Source organism: Melanerpes formicivorus, unplaced genomic scaffold (genome assembly GCF_026170545.1).
Source record: "Melanerpes formicivorus ecotype bairdi unplaced genomic scaffold, bMelFor1.0.p_v2 SCAF_4, whole genome shotgun sequence".
In the NCBI taxonomy this organism is placed as follows: domain Eukaryota; kingdom Metazoa; phylum Chordata; class Aves; order Piciformes; family Picidae; genus Melanerpes; species Melanerpes formicivorus.
Window position 1 is genome coordinate 33,282,255 of NW_027142356.1, and position 24,880 is coordinate 33,307,134.

The 24,880-nt window shown below is 43.7% G+C and overlaps 1 protein-coding gene across 1 annotated transcript; it reads left to right on the plus strand.

The window, feature by feature from the left end:
• The first annotated feature begins 292 nt into the window (after positions 1-292).
• On the plus strand, positions 293-24,442 carry CUNH4orf19 (chromosome unknown C4orf19 homolog). Its single transcript, XM_068137759.1, has 4 exons — positions 293-308; positions 4,133-4,205; positions 6,336-6,389; positions 22,228-24,442. Exons 1-4 carry the CDS (start codon positions 293-295, stop codon positions 23,177-23,179), a joined length of 1,095 nt encoding a protein of 364 aa, XP_067993860.1. The 3' UTR covers positions 23,180-24,442.
• Positions 24,443-24,880: the final 438 nt, after the last annotated feature.

Below are 24,880 nucleotides of genomic sequence, written 5' to 3' on the forward strand. Positions count from 1 at the left end.
TGAATAGTGTCTACAGCACTAGAGTCTACATCTCTGTGCCCAAGCAGCTTGCAGGGTAAGCTATAACAGGTCCCACTCATGTGATATTTCTTGTCCAGTTATTATTTTACTTGTCCTGACAAGAAAAAAATTAAAATTATAAAGCAGTGCCTGAGGTACAGCATCATCTGCTGCAACCAAAATGCTCTTTTTAACAAAAAGCTCAGGGAAAATGGCACAAATCTCTTCTTCCAGAGGGACTATGAATATCTCTGTATCTCCATAGCACACAGACATACATGCACCTAGCACCATGCAGTATGACACCGGTATGTCCTTTTCTTCTTCTAGGTTGCTTAAAAAGGAGACAGACTGCTAGCATTTTGGGCTGGATTGGATAGGATAGGATAGGATAGGATAGGATAGGATAGGATAGGATAGGATAGGATAGGATAGGATAGGGTAGGGTAGGATAGGATAGGATAGGATAGGATAGGATAGGATAGGATAGGATAGGATAGGATAGGATAGGATAGGATAGGATAGGATAGGATAGGATAGGATAGGATAGGATAGACCAGGTTGGAAGAGACCTTCAAGATCATCACGTCCAACCCATCAACCAATCCAACCCGCCTAAACAACTACACTGTGTCTGGAGGAAAGCAGTGAGAACACATTTAATATCCAAGCTAAGAACAGGAAACATGGAGTGGAAAATTTTGGGTGCTGAACTTTCACCCAGGGATTCTGGGAGATTTTTACTAATAAACAACTACACAAACACAGACGGAGTGTTGACACTGCATCACCTGCCCAGCAGAGCCATATGCTGCTGCCGCAGACACTGCCAACAAAGATCAAAGCTTCCTACGTGTTCATGAGCTAAACGTGGGTGTTACATGTTTCATACTATGTTGTCGACCTCTACAAAGTAGAAGGTTGGACCAGATGAACTCTGGAGCTCCCTTTCAAACAATTATTTTATGATTCTGTGCAACACTTCATAAAAGGTAAGACAAATTTATTTTGCTGTGATTCATAGTGCAGGCATCAGAGAGCCTGATAGGAACAAGGATACTGCCATCTAAAAACACCTCGTGATCACTAGCTGCCAGGAAGAAAATAAAGCAGCCAGCATGGGCTACTGTAAAAGTGGTGGTACAAATAGAACATAAAAATATCTCTATCTGCCAGTGACTCAAAGGGGCTTCACTAAAAGCTGTCTATAGCTAAGTCATCATGGGCACATGATGACGGCAAGATGAACTCAATGCACAGCACCATCCCAAGCTGCCTTAGCTAATGGAAGGGTGGCAGTACTCCAGAGAGTCCTTGTGCATATTTGAAAGTACCACTTCTTACAGTCCAACACACCACCAGTTTATAAATTTACAGAGTACAGCAGCTCAGCTCACAGAGGTGGCAACTGGAAGTTCAACCCATGTTCCCAGGAACTGACATGACCACAGAGCTGTTCCAGTTGATTACTGCCTCTTTTCAGCTGTTTATCAAGTTCCCTCACAAAATCACAGAATAATAGTGTCCAATTCCCCTGTCAAAGTGTATTTCCTAGGTATTTCTCATAAAGAAAGCTGACTGTTCACTTCTCTTTCTTCTCGATTTCCCCAGCAAACCAAGACAGATATAGAATCATAGAAGTGTTTCGGTTGGAAAAGACCTTTAAGATCATTGAGTCCAACCATTCTCCAACTCTACCAAGTCTGCTGCTAAACTATGTCCCTCAGCACCACATCTCTGCAGTATTAAACACCTCCAGGGATGGGGATTCAACCATCTCCCAGTGAAGCCTGTTCCAGTGTTTAACAAACCTTTCAGTCAATAAATTCTTTGCTTATATCCAAACTAAACCTTCCCTGGCACAACTTGAGGCCATTTCCTCTTGTCTTGTCATTTGTTCCTAGGGAGAAAAGTCCAACACCTCCCTCTCTCCAATCTCCTTTCAGGAAGCTGTAGAAAGTGAGAAGGTCTCCCCTCAGCCTCCTTTTCTCTAGGGCAGACAACCTCCTAGCAGTGTCAATCACAGTTTTACCATCATGTGGTGGGTTGAAATCTCTGCACCACACATTCCACCCACCCCCAACATTAACTTTGCCAGACTAGCTCAGTTGGAAGCCAGAGGCCTGCATTTTGTACAGTAGCCCTTGTACAAAACACAACTCAGCTTGCCTTGAGCAAAGAGGACATTCATACAACCAGATGTAAACAGTTACCATGAAACACATGGACAGTAACACAAAGAATGCATGGAAATCAGAGGTTTGTTCCACTGCATTTTTAATTGAGATGAAGAGTTGAACTGATCAAAAAGACCCCAAAAAAGCTATTGGACAACAGAGTTTGCAGCAGAGAAAGTATTTGAACAACACTATGCAGGCACACAAGGGGCCAGAGCCAAGGCTGCTAGAGAAGGGAAGGAAACTGAGAGGAATGCAAACCTCAGGGCATGAATTCAAACCACTGCTGACAGTTGAGTATTTTCTGCTGGGGATGGCATGGAGTTCTAATACTTTTGACCAACAAAGCAAAACATGCAAAGTCTGCTAGCATCTGATCTTTAGATCTGCTTGGAAGAACAAGTTCTGTATTCTGGAAAGACAGAGTTAAACCCTGTATTGTTTGAGTAAAACAGTTCTCTTTGATCCTTATGGTGAGGGAGGCTCTTTTCTGAAAATATCACACAGTATCACAGTATCGCCAAGGTTGGAAGAGACCTCGAGGATCATCGAGTCCAACCTATCAACACAGACCCATGACTAGACCATGGCACCAAGTGCCATGTCCAATCCCCTCTTGAACACCTCCAGGGATGGTGACTCAACCACCTCCCTGGGCAGCTCATTCCAATGATGAATGACTCTCTTGGTGAAGAACTTTCTCCTCACCTCGAGTCTAAGCCTCCCCTGGCGCAGCTTGAGACTGTGTCCCCTTGTTCTGGTGCTGGTTGCCTGGGAGAAGAGACCAACCCCTTCCCGGCTACAACCACCTTTTAGGTAGTTGTAGAGGGAAATGAGGTCACCCCTGAGCCTCCTCTTCTCCAGGCTAAACAACCCCAGCTCCCTCAGCCTCTCCTACTAGGGCTTGTGCTCAAGGCCTCTCCCCAGCCCTTCTCTGGACACGTTCAAGTGTTTCGATGTCCTTCTTAAACTGAGGGGCCCAAAACTGGACACAGTACTCAAAGTGCAAAATATGAGAAGTAATAATAGAAGAAGTAACAAAATATGAGAAGTACTGGTTGACTTCACAACATCACACAGAGAAACTGTGAATGGAGCTTGAACATTTCAGGGTGGGAGCTCCTAATGGAGCTGGACAGTGGGTGGATTGAATCATGGAATCATAGAATTGTTTCAGTTGGGAAAGACGTCTCTTCTCCCAGGCAGCCAGCACCAGAACAAGAGGACACAGTCTCAGGCTGCACCAGGGGAGGTTCAGGCTGGAGGTCAGGAGGAAGTTTTACACAGAGAGAGTGATTGCCCATTGGAATGGGCTGCCCGGGGAGGTGGTGGAGTCGTCATCGCTGGAGGTGTTCAGGAGGAGACTTGACAGGGTGCTTGGTTGCATGGTTTAGTTGGTTGGGTGGTGTTGGATGATAGGTGGGACGCGATGATCTTGAAGGTCTCTTCCAACCTGGTCTGGTCTATTCTATTCTAGTCTATTCTAGTCTAGTCTATCCAACCATAAATCTAAGACCACCATGGCCATTAAACCACGTCCATGCCATGTCTACAGATTTCTTGAACACTTCCACCACCTCCCAGGACAACCTGTTCAAATGCCTGACCACTCCTTCAGTCCAGCTTGTACAGTGCAAGCAGCACCCAAACATACTTCAAGCAGAGGACAAACAGAATTTTAAACCCACAAAAACTTAGAAAAGAGATTCAACCACAGCACCATAAAGTAAAACCAGAAATAACTGCTTGGTATCCAAAAGTTAATTTAGTCCAGCACAAAACACACCCAAGGATATGAAGTGTACACACAGCCCATGCCAAATCAGGTTTAGGGCACTCCACTTAAATTTTGACTATATGACTTTTTCACAGCTAAATTAAATGGAAAAATGCAAATAGGAGTTTCTGAGAGCCTAATGACTCTGTTTAAATTCCAGGTTATTTTGGAATGTGAGAACTGCTTCCTGCTTGGATCCATGACAACCACGTAGATGCTCTTCCCTCACTTGAAAGATCTACACTAAGATGGTAAGCTATATTCCAAGGACTGGGTCTCAGGTCACTTGCAGTTTTGTCACACAATAAATTGGAGTGACTGGGTGTGTAAGTTTTCCTGTTTCTGTCCCAAAAAGAGTAATATAAAAAGTATGAAACAACATAAGCAAGCAGGATGTGGCAACCTTCCGTGATTTACAAACACTGATTTACACACCAGACAAGGATTCAGTTTCCCAGAATATCTCAGAAGGAATGTTGCTAAGCAAAGATGGTGGGGAAAAAAAGAGACAATTTAATTAAGATGTCTAAGTGTAATTTGCAGGACTAGCAGCCATGTTCCAAACTACAACCATGAGGAAGAGGGAAAAGCTCCAAATATAATGAAAAGGGGATATTTTTAGCTCAGGTCTTACAAATATAGAATGGTTTATGCCTGATCCTGTCTAACACAGAGAAAGTGAGTTGAGTTGAAAGCTAGCTTCCACACATATTCTTCTGTTAAATAGCCAGCATTAGCATCTTTCAGCACTCATTTTAACATTACAGGCAAACAGTTTCACTAGTTAATTGCTTTTCCTTTTCATTAAAGAAAAATCACACTCTACTTTTGGGTCAAAAGCCAGTCACATGCATCAGAAGTTCACAGTGGTATCAGTCATCACTTGATGTGATATAGTGGGTAAGCTCACAACTTACCAACAGCTATGACTCTCATCAGCTTCTTCTTTCTTTTCAGTTTCAGTCTCCAGGGAACTAAAGTAACACATTTCCTAGATGATTTAAAAACAAACAAACAAAACCCAGTTATAAATGAAAATGAAGCCCTGTAGCTAACCTACTTCAAAATGTATTAAACAGATAAAAGCAATTCACAGGAGAGAAGAATGAACTGCATTTGGTAAATAAAATTAGCCAAAGACCGTGGATTTTGCTTTTCATTTTACTTTCATTGTTCACAGCAATGTTCAGGCCAGGCCTTACACCAAACAAATAAGGACATCAAGACAGAATTGCACTATAAGGAAGATTCATTAGAGTTTGGAACAGAAATTAGATGGAAGAATCTATTTGGTAATTAATAACGACAGCTGTATCAAGTAGGAATAGAATTGAGGTACAAAGAGGCACAAGATGACCGCAGTCAAAGGTGGCATAAAAATAGGAACACACAATGACTCACTCTTCATAAGCTTTATCACTTATTCCATCTAAATTACTGACAGTACCTCTAACAGATGCAGAGAAATCCACCTAAATTACTGACAGCACCTCTAACAGATGCACAGAAACACTCTCAACCCTTTGCAACAATATAAAAAGATTGAAGAGGGAAATAAATCTCCAGTGTGCTGCACAAACACTGAGTTCTGAAAAGAATATGAAATGGTAGCCTACAAGACAAGTGAAGTGACTTGCTGTAGGGCAACAGAGCAGCACAACTCATCAAGGTTGTGCTCAGCAGTGAGTCACATATATCTGGGCCATCTCAGTTTGCATTTAGTTTTCAGTCCTATTTCAGGCTTCTAACAGAAAATCTTCTAACTATCACCTATGATGCAGACACCATGAATTGTTGGCTGGTAGGCTGACAGAAACCATGAAATCACCTGTACAGTCAAGCATACCTTCAAACCTGAAAGCTAGCAATGATATAATACCTGACAGAGCAATAGCTTTGGAGATATCTAGAATGTTACTGCAACGCCAGGGGCATTTCTGAAGTTTCAAAGTTTGTGAAAATCTGAAGGAGAAAGTTCTGACAAGCATACAGAAAAGGTGAAGGTTTCCTTGTTACAATAAATATCCTGGCTCCCAGCAAAGAAGAAAAGGAAATCCCATAATACTGCATATTTGGAAGTTTTCTAACTTTATTGTTGTTATTTAAAGTACAAGCACTTCACATGAGTCCTAATCCACTGTAGCAGGCAAACTCATGCTCAGTTTAAGCAGGTTAGCATTCCAGTTCAGCTCAAGGGGACGAGCACACAACTCAAGTGAGCTGTTTGATCGTTGTCTAAATTAATAACTCCCAATGGCACGAAGAGGAGGTAGTTACATTGCACATTGTCTGCAGCAGACTGCCTACACCTCAGAGTATCCTCCTTACTTGCGTGAGCACACGAGAAAACCACTCATAAAGTGTTGCTTTTGCTGTTGCAGGACCAAGATATTTAAAGCAAACCTTTCAAGAGTCGATGGAGTGCAATTTAAAAGGTAGGATTGTGGGGGGGTTTATTCTCCTGGCCTCTCACTATTGTAACTTCAGCACTCCACAACAGAAAATATGATTAGATTCTTTTTCTCTCTGCAGTACTCCACTGTGTTTTTCAGTGATGGTGCTTTGCAGTGGTGACAGAACAGGCTCTAAACCATGTTCCTTTCCAACTCCCTATAGTTCTGGTGTAACAAACAAAACAGCTTGTCAATTTGCACTGTGAAGTTTACAAATAGATTCTGTAAAGAAGAATCACAGAATTACTTCAGTTGGAAAAGACCACTAAGATCACAGGTCTAACCATCAACCCAACAATACCATGGCCACTAAACTGTGTCACCAAGTGCCATGTCTACATGTTCCTTGAACACCCCCAGGGACAGTGACTCCACCACCTCCCTGGATGGCCTATTCCAATGCCTGACCACGCTTTCAGGAAAGAATTTTTTCCTAATATCAAACCTAAACCACCCCTGGCACAATTTCAGGCCATTTCCTCTTGTCCTATCATTTGTTACTAGGGAGAAGAGACTGTCTCTGGCTGGAGACTGACAGAGTGGCTGGGGAGCTGCCAAACAGAGAGGGACCTGGGGGTACTGATTGACAGCCGCCTAAACATGAGCCAGCAGTGTGCCCAGGTGGCCAAGAGGGCCAATGGCATCCTGGCCTGCATTAGGAATAGTGTGGCCAGCAGGAGCAGGGAAGTCATTGTGCCCCTGTACTCTGCATTGGTTAGGCCACACCTTGAGTCCTGTGTCCAGTTCTGGGCCCCTCAGTTTAAGAAGGACATCAAAACACTTGAACGTGTCCAGAGAAGGGCAATGAGTCTGGGCAGAGGCCTTGAACACAGCCCTGTGAGGAGAGGCTGAGGGAGCTGGGATTGTTTAGCCTGGAGAAGAGGAGGCTCAAGGGTGACCTCATTGCCCTCTACAACTACCTGAAGGGTGGTTGTAGCCAGGAAGGGGTTGGTCTCTTCTCCCAGGCAACCAGCACCAGAACAAGGGGACACAGTCTCAAGCTGTGCCAGGGGAGGTTTAGACTCGAGGTGAGGAGAAAGTTCTTCACCAAGCAAGTCATTCGTCATTGGAATGTGCTGCCCAGGGAGGTGGTGGAGTCACCATCCCTGGAGGTGTTCAAGAGGGGATTGGATGTGACACTTGGTGCCATGGTCTAGTCATGGGGTCTGTGTTGATAGGTTGGACTCGATGATCCTCGAGGTCTCTTCCAACCTAAGTTATACTGTGATACTGTGATACTGTGACTCCCACCTGGCTCCAAGCTCCTTTCAGGGAATTGTAGAGAGCAGTGAGGTCTCCCCTTAGCCTCCTCTTCTCCAGTCTAAACTATCCCAGTTCCCTCACCCGACCTGTTCTCCAGACCCTTCACCAGCTTTGTTACCTTTAAGATATACAGGAATACAAAGTTGAATCATTGTAAATCACTTAACAGAGATGAAAAATGACAGGAGAAAATGTGGAAATGCAGGCAAATGGACAGAATAAGAACAAGCTAAGGCAAGGGGGGAAAGAAAGAGGAGGGCTGGGGAGGGACAAGAAATTGGAAGACAGAAGGATTGATTTGGCTAGAGAGGGAGAGCACACTGATTTGCAACAGCTTCCTGCCAAAAGGCTGCAGGTTATTCCATCAAATGGCCAAATGCAATATCCTGACAATTTTAAGAAAGCTCCCTGATCCATTTGTTATTTGGTTTGGGGGTTTTGATACTGGGGGTTTTGTTTGGTTTGGGTTTTTTTATAGAAGAAAATTGTTGGCTCTTACTGCCTGCTTATGGCTTGATCCAGTTTTCTCTGTATGAAGAGAGGCTGATGCTCTAGCAGTAACACCCCCACCCCCACCAAAACTGCCACAAGCAATATTTCAGATGATATAAACAAATCAGAAGCATTTAAAATATTCAGAGCAAGATGATTTGGGGGGACACAAAGCTACAGTTACAAATACCACAGCTGGGATCACATATCCTACCCTGGCCTCAATCCTGCCTAAAGGGATATGCAAAAGCCTCCAGTACCTGTGTGAAGCAATCTCCATGGACATCCAAGCCTACTTGCAGAATATTGCTTCTCTGAGTAAAAATGTGAGGCATACTGAGAGGCTGAAGGCCTGCTAAACTCTAGCAGTGTCTCTTCATGCCCACTTCCAACAATTCCTACTTCTCTCTCATCTTCCTCTGCTCACAAAATGTTTCCCAAATCACCTAAACATTTCAACAGCATTTTTTTTTCCCAAAGGTCTTGCTATCTAGAGCCCCCAGATTAATGCAGAATGCCAAGAAATTGCTTCTGGGCTTTTGATGCTGAGCAGAACTCACAGGCAAATATAAGTGGAAACAACTTCCAGCAGATGAAAAATCAGCAAAGAGCTTGATTTCATAGACTCACAGAATCATTTCAGTTGGAAAAGACCATTAAGGTCATCTAGTCCAAACATTGTCTAACTCTACCAAAGCTGGTGCTAAACCATGTCCCTCAGCACCAGATCTTGATGGGATGGGGATTTAACCACCTCCCTGGAAGCCTGTTCTAGTCTTTGAGAACTCTTTCAGTCCAGAAGTTTCTTCTAATATCCAAAATAAACCACTTCTGGTGCAACCTGAGGCCATTTCCTCTCATCATGAGACATCTCTAGCTCCTAGCAAGAAGAGATTGATATCTGCTTCATTCCAACATGTTCTTCAGACTCCTCACCAGCTTCACTGACCTTTTCTAGACCTGTCCCAGCACATCAATGTCTTTCTTGTAGTGAGGGTCCCAAAATTGAACCCAGTACTCAAGGTGTTGCCTCACCAGTACAGGGGCACAACCACTTCCCTGGTCCTGGTGGCCACACTATTGCTGATCCAGGCCAGGATACTGTTAGCCTTCTTGGCCACCTGGGCACACACTGGCTCACGTTCGGCTGGCTGTCAATCAGCACCTCCAGGTCTTTCTCTGCTGGGCAGTTTTCAACCACTCTGCCCCAAGCCTGGAGGGTTGATGGGGTTGTTGTGAACCAAGTGTGAGACCCAGCACCTGGCCTTGCTGAATCTCATGTACGTGGCCTCAGCCCATCAGGTCCAAGCCACAGAATTTTAGAATAGTCTCCTACTGTGGAGTCTTCCTTCCCTCAAGGAGAACAGTACTCCCATCTGCAGCTTACTGAGGCTGCATCAATCCCCTCATCCAAGTCATTAATAAAGACATTAAAGAGAATTGGCCTCAGTACTGAGCCCTGAGGAACACTACTTGTGACCAGCTGCCAACTGGATGTCATAGAAGTGTACACTGTGCTGCAGGCTAGTGGCAGCTGTATGAGATGGCATAATCACATAACAGAGCTGGGAACCAGTCTGGCTCGCCAAATCTTTCTCATGGACTAAGTCCTGTGGCAGCAGCCTTCACGCTCATCATCTGGTGTTTTCCATTTTCCTAATATCCCAGAGTAGAATTTCTCAAGGGGATCAGCATCCATAAAACTAATACAACAAAAATGACATTATTCCAGAAGGCTACAGAAATAGCCTTTCCATATACTCATATTATCTCTAGATATAGGTATATATTAAGTCAAGAGACAATCACATCTAGAAAATACTTCTATATTTAAGAAGCCTTATACTCTTCAGCTGATTCTTCAAATGAAAGTCTAAGAAAAAGTGAGTTCTGAGACAGCAGACAGAAAAATAAAAGCAGCTCCATGGCCAGTTGTGCTGGCATACACAATTCAAGCCAAAAGATTTCTTTGCTTTCTTGTCAGTCCTGCACAGAAAATTCATGCCAAAAGATTTCTTTGCTTTCTTGTCAGTCCTGCACAGAAAATCAAACTGTGCAGTTTCTGACATGTTCAGCCCCAGAGTAATAAATATTCTGAGAAGCAGATTCTGTCCTTATTTGCATTCTCCCCATATCTTCTGGTGAGGGTGCAGCACACTAAGGCCACATCGTGGCCATTAGAGAATCTGCTTTGTATTCACAATGCAGTGTGGATCCCGCGGCCTTACAGGATCTTAGAGACCGACACACTGGTGACCTGAGTGATCAGCATTGGCCCACTTTCAGCTCAATACCCAGGCTCAGTGCTACTTCATCTTTAAATCAGACAAAAGTATTGAATCCCCCAGCTATGCCTCATTAGGCACTCTAATTAATCACTTTGCTGAGCTCCATCTCACACACAGCCAAAAGTTATTCTGTCAGGGCTGGATGCAACTGCAGACCCTGGCATATTGCTGTGCCTCTCTGACCTCGGCATCTGCCCTTCTTCCAATTCAGCTGAAGTTTCAATCTGATTTTTCTCCAGGGACAGGGACATCTTTCAACCATTGCTAACTTTAACAGATGTCTTTGACCTCTCAATTCTCAAAATTCACCAAAACCTTTAATATGTCAATGGGCCAAGCAGCATGTTTATGTCCTCTCTCTCTCTGTCTCTCTCTTCTTTGAGACCTAAATGTATTGAATCCTTAAAGTCCTTAGTATCATAGTATCAGTCAGGGTTGGAAGGGACCACAAGGATCATCTAGTTCCAACCTCCCTGCCATGGGCAGGGACACCCCACACTAGATCAGGCTGGACAGAGCCTAATCTAGCCTGCTCTTAAACACCTCCAGGGACAGGGCCTCAACCACCTCCCTGGACAACCCATTCCAGGGCTTCACCACTCTCATGGTGAAGAATCTCCTCCTCACATCCAGCCTGAATCTCCCCTTCTTCATTATCTCTTCATTCATTCAAAGGTTAAAATCTCACTTCTTCAGCTAGCCTTGTAGACAGAACTAGAAGTACCCATACAAAAGCTACCACAAGAACTTTAGTTTCTCTCATTTCCTTGACATTTTAAAGATAGGTCTGAGAGACCTATTGGGGGAAATAAAATATCATCTGATTTTGCATAGTTCATAATTTTTATTACCAAAAAAAGAAAGAGTGTAAAGTACACCACCACACACAAGACCTGCAGTGAAATAGTCAGAAATCAGTCAGTGGAAGGGCTCCACTTCACACCTTGAATACTGGGTTAAGTTTTGGGGCCCTCACTACAGGAATGACATTGAGGTGCTGGAGTGTGTCCAGAGAAGGGTAACAAAGCTCGTGTAGGGTTTGGAGAACAGGGCTGGTGAGGAGCAGCTAAGAGAACTGGGGTTGTTTAGTCTGGAGAAAAGGAAGCTGAGGGGAGACTGGAAGTTGGAGCCAGGTGGGTGTTGGTCTCTTCTCCCTAGTAACAAATGACAAGAGGAGGGGAACTGGCCTCAAGTTGCACCAGGGAAGGTTTAGATTGGACATCAGAAGAAATTTCTTGACTGAAGTGTTCACAAAAACTAGAATAGGCTCCCTGGGGAGCATCTGTTGCCTAGATGTGGTGTTGAGGGACATGGTTTAGCACCAGACTTGGTGCAGTTAGTCCTTTCCAACCCATTCTATAAGTCTATGAAACCAAAGAATCCATCCCCCAAAGTGCAAAGTCACACAATACTGCAAAGAGACACTGCCTGGAGAGATGTCAGATACAGTACTTCTTTGTTGCATCAAAATTGGCTACAATTGTTTTGGGGCTCCAGCTGTGTTCCCAAACACAGGCTGGGCCCAAGTGGGGTTCTAACACAAATCCTGGATCAACTGTAGCCTCTCTGCTGATTGCTGCTTTCACAAATACATGGCCATCTGCTGACCATATCCATTTTTTGCCTTGTCACATGTACAGGCTTCTCAGAAGGGAGCACATTTTTGTGTTTGCCTCAGCACAACACGGCCCTAAACATGATTTAGGATTTTAAGTCCCACCTAGAGTCCAAGCTATCATATTTTACAGGAATAACATGTTTAAAAGACAGGAAATAAAAACTTCAGTAACTTAAACACCAGTGATGTAAGTCTGCAAGGCCCAGATGTAAGGAGTAAGTTGTGCTGAAGAGGAAATGAGTGATTTTTATGCTACAAGCTCTATTTGTTTTTCCTTTGTGCAAACTGGCTAATGATTGTGAGAGTTTTACCCTTTGCCCCACTCTTCCCTTTAATCACCAAAACGAAAACAAACATTTTGTATGGTAAATCATAGGGGGAGGGAAATGTTCTGTGACCTGGTGCCGTGAGTGATGAGGAACTAGCCAGGGAGAATGCATTTCCTTTGAAGTAGCTTATAAATATTTAAAATCAATTGCAAGAGCATAGCAGGGGAAAAGGGACACATTTGGGTCACCTCCAAGTTGTAGCTAATGTGCCCTCTAGGGCATCCTGCTGCAGTAAGAAGAGCCTCACAAAAAGGTCCACCTTCCCTGTGAACGGCTCTTACTTTGTCAGAGGTGTTTGCATGAATAGTCTACAGCTATCAGAGGGATTAGTCACTCAAAGAGTGCTGGTCAATGGCTTGATGAGTAAGTGGAGACCAGTGACCTCAGGGGTATGTACTGGCACTGGTGCTGTTTAACATCTTTCACAGAGACATGGACAAGGGGGGGCTGAAGTACCCTCAGCAGGTTTGCTGATGACACTAAGCTGTATGGAGCAGTCAACACACTGGAGGGAAGGGATGTCATCCAGAGGAACCAGGATAAGCTTGAGAGCTGGTAAAATGCCAATCCAACAAACTTCAACAGAGCCAAGTGGTAGGTCCTGCACATGGGCTGGGACAATCCCAAGCACAAATAGAGGCTGAGGAGAGAATGGACAGAGAGCAGCCCTCATGAGAAGGACTTGGGTGTGCAGGGTGATGAGAAGCTCAACATGACCCAGCAATGTGCTCTTGCACCCAAAAACCGACCATGTCCTGGGCTGCATCAAAAGCAATGTGGGCAGTAGATCAAGGGACAAGATTCTCCCCCTCTTCTCCACTCTCATAAGATCCCACCTGGAGCCCTGTTGCCCTGCTCTGGAGCCCCCAGTACAAGATCATGGACCTGTTAGAGTGAGTTCAAATGAGGACAATGAAGACAATCAGAAGGCTGGAACACCTCTGCTATGAAGACAGTCTGAGGCAGGTGCATTTGTTCAGCCTGGAGAAGACAAGGTTCTGGGGCACCTTCTAGGATTTGGAGGGAGCTACAGCAGAGCTGGAGAGGGACTTTTGACAAAGGCATGGAGATGGGGGGCAGTGTCTTCAAACTGGAAGATCAACTTAGATTAGATATAAGGAAGGAATTCTTGCCTATAAGGGTAGTGAGGCACTGGAACGGGCTGCCCAGAGAAGGTGTGGAGGCTCCACCAATGGAAGTTTTCCATCTTGGGGTTGGGATGTGGCCTTGAGCAACCTGGTCTTGTAGGAGGTACCCTTGCCCAAGGCAGGGGAGTTGGAACTAGATGCTTTCGAAGATCTCTTCCAATCCAAACCATTCTATGATTCCATGAATGAAATACCACAAGAAGGACTTAGAAAAAAAAATACATTGGCAGAGTGAAAATAGGAGTCTCTGACAAGAATAAAACATGAGAGTTCATGTACTGTCAGGAAGCTAGGTAGGGTAAGTGGAAGATGTGGTTGGCTTTACTGGTTTGGAAGGAATATTTTAAGGAGGAGCTAGAAGGACTTAACATAGCTCTGCATATTATTACATTTTTTTGGAAGATCAGGCTTGGGCACTAACCAGCAGTTACGACACAAAACAAAACACCTTTTGTAAGCCTGATAGCATCTACCTTGCACTACCTTCCCCTTACACCAGCACACCTGCAAACAGCAAGTGCAGGAAACAGCCATAAAGTGAAGGAGCAAGGTGGGGGAAGAAATGTCATCTGATAAAAAACATGGTGAGATGCCTGAGGGCATGGGAGAGTGTGGCTGTAAAGAAGTGGAGCGGTTTCTCGTGTTGCATTTGCATCAGTTCAGATGCTCCTTATTCCAGCTACAGCTGGAACTACAGCTGGTACTACAGCTACAGAGAAGAGAAGACTGAGAAGGGAAGGTTAGGAAGAAATTGAACACAGAGAGAGTGACTGCCCATTGGAATGGGCTGCCTGGGGAGGTGGTGGAGTCACCATCATTGGACGTGTTCAGGAGGAGACTTGATAGGGTGCTTGGTTGCATGGGTTAGTTGATTAGGTGGTGTTGGATGATAGGTTGGACACGATGATCTTGAGGGTCTCTTCCAACCTGGTCTGGTCTATTCTATTCTATTCTATTCTATGGGATCTTAGTAATGTTCACAAATATCTCAAGGGTGGATGTCAAGAAGAAGGGGTCAGTCTCTTTTCAGTGGTGCCCTGTGATAGGAAAATGTACAACAGAGACAAACTGGAACACAGGAAGTTCCACCTCAACATCATCTTCTCCGCAGACTTTCAAAACCTGCCTGTGTAGCCTGCCCTAGGTGATTCTGCTCTGGCAGGAGGGTTGGACTAAATGATGACCAGAGGTCCCTTCCAACCTCTACCACTCTACTATTCTGTGATATAGAAGATCATTTAGCAGGCTAAACCTGACTTTTTCTCGGCTTTGTGAGTGAGAGTCTGAATGCAAGCAGCTATTTCCACTACTCCAAACATCCTTCCTGCCAGAGTCCCTTCTCATCAGAGTGCAGGCAGGCATCATGCTGGCAGGTTGCTTTTCCACAGCACTCCCCCACAATTAGAGGATATAATTGACTCCTGCACAGTAGACACGCCTCTCAGCTAGGAGTCTACACTCTCCCTTGGATGCTGTTATGACTAATCCAGAGATACAAAACACATGTTGTACTATTCCATGTACAGAGTAATTAGTGGTGACTGTTAATGTTGTGATCCTGGGACAAAGAGCACAGTCTCTGCAAATGTTTGTCCATTATTACTATTGCAAATTTCTTGGATAAGCCCTTCATAGATGCAGACAGTGTCAGATGACAGCACACACAAGTTAAAATCATGACAACACAATTCCAGCAACGTTTCACAATGTTAGCAATGGGGCAGGCAGGCTTAATTTTAATGGGTGACTGTTTCTGACCACTGCAAAGAGACTGGTAGCTCAGGCTGGTACCCTGAGCACAAATTTCACCATGGGATGCAAAGCACAGCAGACTAATGGGAAAGATATCAGCAGGGTCTAGCCCAAAATGTGCCTCTGCTGCCAAAAGTCATGAGAAAGAGATGCCCCAAGCCCTTGGGTGAGGCATCATTCAGGCTCAGCAGCTCAGAAAATACACACACAACAAAAGCCTCTTCACTTTGTAATCTAAAGTGGGAAATGGATGGAGGAGAGAAAAGCCAAAGAAACAGCAAAATCTCATAAAGCACCAGGGTGTAGGGAAGGAAAAACTCAAGCAAACAAACAAACAAAAACAAGCAAAAAGCCCCAACTGGCTTAAAAAGAATGACCCAGATCCAAAGTCACCAAGCCAGAGTTTGTCAATTTGAGACCCACTGGAAAAGCTATTTTAATATGCTGTCCCCTTAGCTTTTTACCTATGCTCTTGAGGGGTTTATTAAGACAGAAGGAAAAACAACTACCATGAAGTTTATGGCTTTATGGAAACTTCCAGGAATATTGATAAATGTTGTCAAACCAGTTTTATTTCTCCTTCCCTTTTCATGACATTACTTTTCTCTTGCCTTCTTTATAACCATAGCACAGCTGAAATTTCAACAGACAATAGAAGCTAGGTTGTGTTTCTCAAATCTCATGAATGCAAAGCAGGCTCCTCTTGAAGCACATTGCAGCTTCAAATGCAAAGTAGAATTCTTGAAGTCAGGAACTATCCTTGTTATCCTCAGCAACTTGCTGAGGTGGTTGGAGAAGCACACACAGAGCTGGGCCTCTTCCATCTCTTCCACTGAATAAAAGTTATCATAACTTTAACTGAGGGAAGCACTGACATTGAATATACAAAGCACAAGGCTATCTGACTCTCTCATCCTGCAATTTTGTGGAAACTGGCAAAAGCTCAACCTCTGAGACACCCTGTAGAAGGTTCAGCAGCTACTCAAAGATGGAAAGCCAAAGAGTAAATAAAAAAATTAATTCTAGGTTCCCTTCATTCCCCTCAGCTGAAATAGCTCCATCTCCTCTTCTAAATACTTCAAGTGTTCCATTGCATATTTAAAATCAAAGTATATCTCTTTATCTGTACTTAATGTTTTAGAAGAGCTTTAACACTAGGTGATGTGTTTGTATTCAGGACTAACTGACTGCATAATCATAGTATCATAGTATCAGTCAGGGTTGGAAGGGACCACAAGGATCATCTAGTTCCAACCCCCCTGCCATGGGCAGGGACACCCCACACTAGATCAGGATGGCCAGAGCCTCATCCAGCCTGGGCTTAAACACCTCCAGGGACGGGGCCTCAACCACCTCCCTGGACAACCCATTCCAGGGCTTCACCACTCTCATGGTGAAGAACCTCCTCCTCACATCCAGCCTGAATCTCCCCACCTCCAGCTTCATTCCATTCCCCCTAGTCCCATCACTACCTGAGATCCTGACAAGTCCCTCCCCAGCCTTCCTGTAGGCCCCCTTCAGATACTGGAAGGCCACAATTAGGTCACCTCGGAGCCTTCTCTTCTGCAGACTGAACAGCCCCAACTCCTTCAGTCTGTCCTCATAGGAGAGGTGCTCCAGCCCTCTGATCATCCTCGTGGCCCTTCTCTGGACACCTTCCAGCACCTCCACATCCCTCTTGTAATAGGGGCTCCAGAACTGGAGGCAGTACTCCAGGTGGGGTCTCACCAGGGCTGAGTAGAGGGGGAGGATCACCTCCCTTGACCTGCTAGCCACACTTCTCCTGATGCAGCCCAGGAGCTGATTGGCTTTGCGGGCTGCAAGTGCACATTGAGAGCTCCTGTTGAGCTTTTTGTCCCCCAGCACCCCCAAGTTTCTCTCCTCAGGCAAAAATTTGCAGGCCTTCAGGATTGTCATGTTTGGAAGTGAATGTCTAGAATGAATGGCAGCTTGATCTGAATTCTGAGTATCTCAATGTGAAGGCCAAAGCATTTTCCTGTCACTTTAGACAGGCTGCCCTTCTGGGAGCCCCCCGCTGAGTGCTCTGCAATGAAGCATTCAGCATCACATCCCCTACATCTGAAATGATCTAATCAATTTAACAGCACAAAGTATGTAACAGAATAAAAAGCCCAAGAAATTTGAATATAAAAGGATGCAATGCCTCTGAGCTCAGTATCAGATAACATATTATCCACTGCATAAGCTCTCTAACCCTTTTTTCCTTGCCAGGCTGTAGCATGTGCTTGATTCCAACTGCTCCAGACAGAAGCTTATTAATGCTACTTATCCATGAATGGAACTATGAACATCACACAATACACTAGTCTTTAGAGCAAGGTAGCTAAAACAAGATCAGTAGGATTAAAGCATGCCTTTCCATGCTATCAGAGCAATTTGTTCCCTAGAATTATTTTCCAGCCTGACTTGAGAGATCATTATAAAGATGGAAGAAAAGAGCAAGGGGGAAAGCAAAAAATAAAGCTGTGTTTAGACAATGATGTCATAAACTCATATTCCTGTTTTAGGGATGTGAAATAATTCATAAGGTGAAACAACATAAAGTGTGTTCCATATGGAATAATTTATTCATGCCAGGGGACAGATCCAGTTGTAACTAATCAGTGGGAAAGCTTAGTGCAGTAGCTGTAGAGATAACACAAACAGCAGTTGCAATTACAAAAAAACAACCAGGAAAGTGCTTCCTCTGGAAACAGCAACAGTCATTTCCATTTCTAATTGCCTTCTCTGATCATCACAAGCATCTTTACAACAGAATAAGAGACAGCAATTAGCACATCCCAAGGGTTAAAGCCTACGAGGAAGATTCTGTGCTCTAAAAAAATCACAAAAAGTGATAAATAAAAACACTGAAGAGGAAATTTGTCAGCTAAAAGCCTGAACAAACACAGCCTGACCTGGAGTGTCCACACACAGCTAGAACTGGTTCTCAGAACTGGTCTACACACAAACTGGGACTGGTTTTACCAAACCCATGACCTTTAAAGCCAAGCCAAAGGCTGTCTGGGTTTTACCAAACCTCATCAACTTCAAAGCCCAGCCAAAGCCTACCTGATCCTTTGAGTGGGTTCTCACAACAAATGACACCAATTGAAGTCATCATGACTTAGCAGAGCTGAAATAATATTTGCATACTCCTAGCCCATGGCAAGCATAAGGGATGGTAAAAGCCTGTCATAGAAAGAAGCTTAACACAAGCCAAGTTTTGTTGCCTTTCCCATGAACAGCGATCACATTGTGACTTACCTAACAAGTGGGAACCTGCCAACCAACGAGACTTAAAGGTTGACTCTATCAACAGCTGGGAAACTTTCTGCAGTTGTTCAGTTCATAAGCAAGTCTAAGCTAAAAATAAAGATGTCAGTCAAACCAAAACAAGTGTCCACATAGGGCTTAGCTCGACTGAATTAATGAGCTTCAGATCAGTCTTAACCTGAAGAAGGGCTAGAGTTAATCCAGTTTGGGGGTGATCAAAGCAAATTGTATGAAGCATTCCTCTTGTCTTGAAAAGATGGCTTTGCCATGCAGTGCAGATAAGCCTCATATCTAGCCAAACCTCTCCAAAAGCCTTCATACTGTACAACTGCACACAGGAGGGTCACTATACATGGCCACCTCACCAGTTGGTGCATCCTTTTCAGAGGAAAAACCTTGCATTGGAATTCCTGCTCTGACATTGTTGGAGGGTGGGGGATGACAACACAGCACCAGATCAGCAGAGATGCAGGACAGAGAGTGCAGTTAAGGCAGAGAGAAGCAGCACCAAGACAGGGGAAACAAAGCACCTGCCTTACAAGCCATCCCAGTATCACAGTATAACTAAGGTTTGAAATGACCTTGAGGATCATCGAGTCCAATCTACCAACACAGACCCCATGACTAGACCATGGCACTAGACCATGGCATCCCAACAGGCACCAAGCTGCAGCAAGATAGCTGCTCCTGATAGAAGTTTCTGTTCCAGAACAGTTCACATGCAAAGACAAAAAGCATAGGTAGAAGCAGCAATACCCTAGCTAAACCTAGCCAATGAGTGATTGTAGGCCCTTAGAGGCTCCAGGAATGATGGTCTTGACATTGGCCATTTTATTAGTGCTAGTACCAGAGGAAGTGAGATTTTAGAGGAAAACACTGAGAAAATAAACCCCTACAGCAGAGAGTTTTGATTATCATTTTTGCTAGCATAAAAATAAACCCTGATGTGCAGTTCTCACCCTGCCTGATAAGGATAAATCAATACTACTTTGCTTTGGTGTTTTGTTAATAAACCACTCTAGAAAATACCCTGACCTTGCATCATCAGTTTCTCTTTTACGTGAAGTGAACTGCTGTCCTTAGGCAATGGCAGAAGTATGTGAGGTTGTAGAGATATATATCTGAAGAAATAGTATCTTAAAAGATAATATCTTAAGATAAAAAGGAAGAGCCTGAAGAGCAATAGACAAAACATACTAACAACCTGTCCTGACTGGATTCACTTGGAATAAGACAGCTCCAACCAATTAAGAATAATGGGGGGTTTGTTTTTATCTAGGACTTTGGGATGTTCAGATCTGTGTCTGTAGAATAGAATAGAATAGAATAGAATAGAATAGAATAGAATAGAATAGAATAGAATAGAATAGAATAGAATAGAATAGAATAGAATAGAATAGAATAGAATAGAATAGAATAGAATAGAATAGAATAGAATAGAATAGAATAGAATAGAATAGAATAGATCAGACCAGACCAGACCAGACCAGACCGGAAGAGACCTTCAAGATCATCACGTCCAACCTATCAACCAATCCAACCCACCTAAACAACTAAACCATGGCACCAAGCACCCCATCAAGTCTCCTCCTGAACACCTCCAATGATGGTGACTTTAGGTTCAGAACATCAAAGCTCTCAAAGGTCCAAATTAGCAAAATATTTCTTCCCATTACAAAAAAAGAAAAGACTTTGGGTGCTCTCCCTGGGTCAGGCAATGGCACACCAACAGAGAACAAGCCTGCAACATAAGGTGTAGCAAAAGAAACTCTGCTCACTCTAGTCAAACTCAGAAGAATTTACCACAGTAAAAGACAGGTGGAACAGGGCTGTGAAACTCACAAGGATGCTGTAGATGCAGTTTACTGGGGTGCAGAAAACAAACTGTATGGAAGAAAAGTCTGTAAATAGCTGCTAAATATATGTATATATAAAAATACCCTCACCCACCCAAAACATATACCCCCCACAACATATACCCCCCACAACTCTGACTGAAGAGTCTCCAAGTTGTAAAATTGATTAGGAAAAGATTCATTAGCCAGTGAACCTGGTGAAGGGTCTAGAGCCTATGTCTTGTGAGGAGAAGCTGAGGGAACTGGGGTTGTTTGGTCTGGAGAAAAGGAGGCTGAGGGGAGACCTTCTGGCTCTCTGCAATCCCCTGAAAGGAGGTTGGAGTAAGATGGGGGTTGGTCTCTTCTCCCTAGCAACAAGTGATAGGATGAGACAAAATGTTCTCAGACTGTACCAGTGGAGGTTTATGTTGGATATTAGCAAAGAATTTCTTCACTGCAAAGGGTTGTCAAGCCCTGGAAGAGGTTGCCCAGGAAAGTGCAGGAGTAGCCATCCCTGCAGCCATTTAAAAGCCATGGAGATGTTGTGCTTATGGAAATGGTTAGTGGTGGCTTGCCTGGGTTAACAGTTGGACTTGATGATCTTAAAGGTCTATTCCAACCAAAAGGATTCCATGATTCTACAATATTCTTTGAGAACACTGTTATCAGTTAGGAACTGTTAATCCCTGGATTTTCCCCTCAACACAAAGGCCAAGGTGAATGCAAGATAGCAACCAGAAAGACCTTGAACTGTACTGCATCCATTCTTCTGCAAACATCTTTCTTTTGAGCTAATAAACCCCTTCTAAACATGAGCATCATTTTCAATGCAATTGCCCATGCTTTAATTTCATAATGCTTCACTCACTTCCCCTCTCCCTTGCCTTCTCTCTCTCTCTTTTCAGATTAAAGAAAATCCAGATGGGGTGCAGGTGCTGCAAAATGATACAAAGGTACAACAGAACAAGAGCTGCTCAGACTGAATTGAAATGCAATTAAACCGTGTGTCTGTCCTCCCTCTACACTTGTTGCTTAAACTAAGCCCATTTACAAGGTTGGAGATTTCCCTGAAGCACAGGCTTTGTCAGATCCTCCCTCTCTCCTAAGCAATGAAAAGAAACTATAGATCCTTGCTCCTATCAGTGCTTTTAAACATAGTTAGTTGTGGGAACAATTCCCACCTTGATAGTCTCTCTGGAGGGGAAGGGGCTAGCTTGTTTTAGACAGCCCAGCACCACTTCAGCCCCTTGGCCACGTCTCTAGAAGAGGTAAAAAAAGTGAGAAAGAAAACTGGTGCTGTGAAAGAGGGGAGATAAAGAAATAAGCCAAAAAAAACCATAGAGTGAAGGGGAAAAGTAAGTGTGAGAATTAAAAAATGAGAGGATATTAAAAAAAAAAAAAAAAAGACAAAAAGAGACAACATGAAAGGAAGAACAATGGGAAGGGAGAGATTTTAGCAACTACAGCAGGACATAGTATTTAACAATCTGTATGATGACTACTCATTGACTAATCAAGCCTCCAGAGAAAATAATAAATAAAGCCAGAAGCATGCAAAAGCCAACCACAAAGTTCTCCAATGTCCTCCTTATGCCCCTGGTGAATCTCACTACAGAGCTTAGTTATGACAGGCCCTGGGAGACAGCAGCCTACAGCTCAGTTCAGCATTTCCACTCAGATTAGCTCATTCTCAGGACCCCAGGTGAAGCTTAGGTACACCAGCTCCTTTAGATCTCCAGCTTAAAATGAGATTGCTTTTCCTAATTATATTGATTCACAGCATAATTAACATTTCTTCTGCGAATTCTCCTTATTCCAGCTATATTTTTGATCCAGAAGAAGTACAATCACCTGGATGCATTCATGAAGTAAACAGCTATAAACATAATGAGCAAGGCAGCAGTAACCCCAAATTCCAAGAGAACAGTGAAACTCAAGAACACAACAGTGCACTCCAGAAGGATGAGCTAAACAGAACAGAAAATCAAAATCAGGTAAACAGCACAAATGAAACACTCTGGAACAATGGAGGCAATGATTTTCAAGAGGATGGCCTTCTGAAGTGCCTTGCAAAGCCTAATGTTGCAGTCAATGGGGGCAACTCTTGTGCTGGAGTGCACTCTGTGTTCAATCCCTACACAAACCCAGGGAAAGAAGCCAGTGAACAGGGGACCTCCCCCCAGTCAGAGGCTTCCTTAGCCAGCAACAGAGACTTTTACATCCAATCAAACAGGTCTGGCCAAGAACTTGACACAGAGACAAGCAGGCAGCTGAAGGCAGCTTGCGATGAGCCAAACAGTATTCAGGAGAAGAATCTGGGATCTGCAGAAGGCAGTGTTTTCCTCACAGGGAGTGCAATACTGAAGACACAAAACAATGTCATACAACTACCAGATGTTGATTACCCCCAAAATGAGAATCAAACCAGGAATTATGCTGAAAAGGACAGCTTTTCAGTCAGTTGTGGACGTTCACACCAAAACACTGGGCCTTCAGCAATACAGGACAAAGACCTTTGTGTAACCTCACCTTCACCTGTGGAGGAGGGCAGTATTGAACCTTTTAAAAGTGACCCCACAAGCCTAAGTGAAGGCATTACTGCTGGCACCACTGCTGCAGCTGTTAGCAAAGCAGCACAGACACCCACACACTCCAATCATAAAGACTTAAATGGAGAAACTGAGGAGGAAGATGCAGAAGTTGCAGCTGCTCTGGCTGCACTGGAAGCTGCAACTGCAGGGGAAGACCTGGAAGATGATGATGAGTACTAGATGAAGGTTTCTTTCTAATACACTGTGTAAGATCCAGACTTTATTTCTGGATCTCTATAAACACATGTAAAGCACGTGTGGACAGCTGTTATGCACAGCATAAATTTAAGGAGTTGGGACTAACCTTCTGTCCCTTCAGCTGTTTTGTACAGCCTATTAATTTCTACTGCCCAAGGTACAGAATTGCTCTACTGGCTCCAATGGTAATACTAACAGTCTTCCTCTCTGTGGGCCCAACCAGGAAGGCATCTTTTCTTCCACACAGGATATTCTGCTGTACACCCACCTCACCCAGACTCATGCAAGTGTTTCCTTTGGGTTTCACCCTCCTTTGGGTTTTACCCTCAAGAGGGTCTGCAAACACTGCATGTTACAGAAAACTTCCATTATTTAAAGCAGAACTATAGAAGCCATGGGGTTAGAAACCACAGATTTTCATGTTAGCACATAAAAAATTAAAATCTTACCAAAAGTTCTATGATCTAATGAAGTATGAAATAGGGAATGCATCTTGCCTTGCACCTCACTGCAGTTAGGTTCCACTCTGGATTAAGCCGGATCTGTGCATGTGCAGCTGATGTTAGGATGATAACCTCATCTCTTCCCTTACCCCTTCCCTGGTCCCAAGTGGCCTGTTTCACTTCATTAAACCAGCAGAAGCCTAGGCAAATCCAAGAGAGTGATTAACTTGCTGTTGGTTTAATGAGCTCAAGAAGCTCACCAAAGAATTGCACACAAGGTACCAAAGGCAATGATGAATGATCAAAACTCAGTCCTATCAGTTGAGATAGATTAGAACAGCTGTGATAGATTAAAACAGTTGTGATAGATTAAAACAGTTGTAAAGCTACAACCTGAGACATCTCAATTGTGCTAAGAACTTCCAGGCACACATCACTTGCCTTAACAATACAGTTTGCAAACAAGTTGTGCCTCAAACAACCCCAACAAGACAGTGACAGCCAGCATGGACCCCTCCCTGGCTCTCCTGCAGTCCTTAAACTTCCAGCAGGAAAGGGATCAAGCTTCCAAGTTGAATTAAGCCTAAGACCTGAAAATATCAGCTGCATTCCTTGAATGTTTACCTTTCCTCTGATCTTCAGGCTAGTATATTAACCTTTCTTATGGGAGGCAAAAAAAAAGAAGGTAGTTCATAAAAAGCTGGAATCTTAATGCTTGAAATAGAAAGTGCTTGACATTTTATAATGAAATTCTGTGGTTTCTCAGTTTATGTTACAAACTCAATAATTTTTTTTAATACAATAAAAAAAAAAAAAAATCATCTGGTGGCTTTTGTGCTTTATGCATTTCCTTATTATATAATAGTCACACAACAGAAGCACTCTATGTGCCTCATTAGGCACGTGAAAAGCACCAGCTATGTTTTTGCCAACAGTATGCGCTGATTCCCAGACTAACCATTAACATGAATAGGCTGGAGGTTAGGAAGGAGTTCTACACAGAGAGAGTGATTGCCCGTTGGAATGGGCTGCCCAGGGAGGTGGTGGAGTCACCATCATTGGAGGTGGTCAGGAGGAGACTTGACAGGGTGCTTGGTTGCATGGTTTAGTTGATTAGATGGTGTTGGATGATAGGTTGGACGCGATGATCTTGAAGGTCTCTTCCAACCTGGTTTAGTCTATTCTGTTCTATCAGAAAATTAGGAGGTGGGCTTCAGGTAATGTGTAGCTATTGAAATTA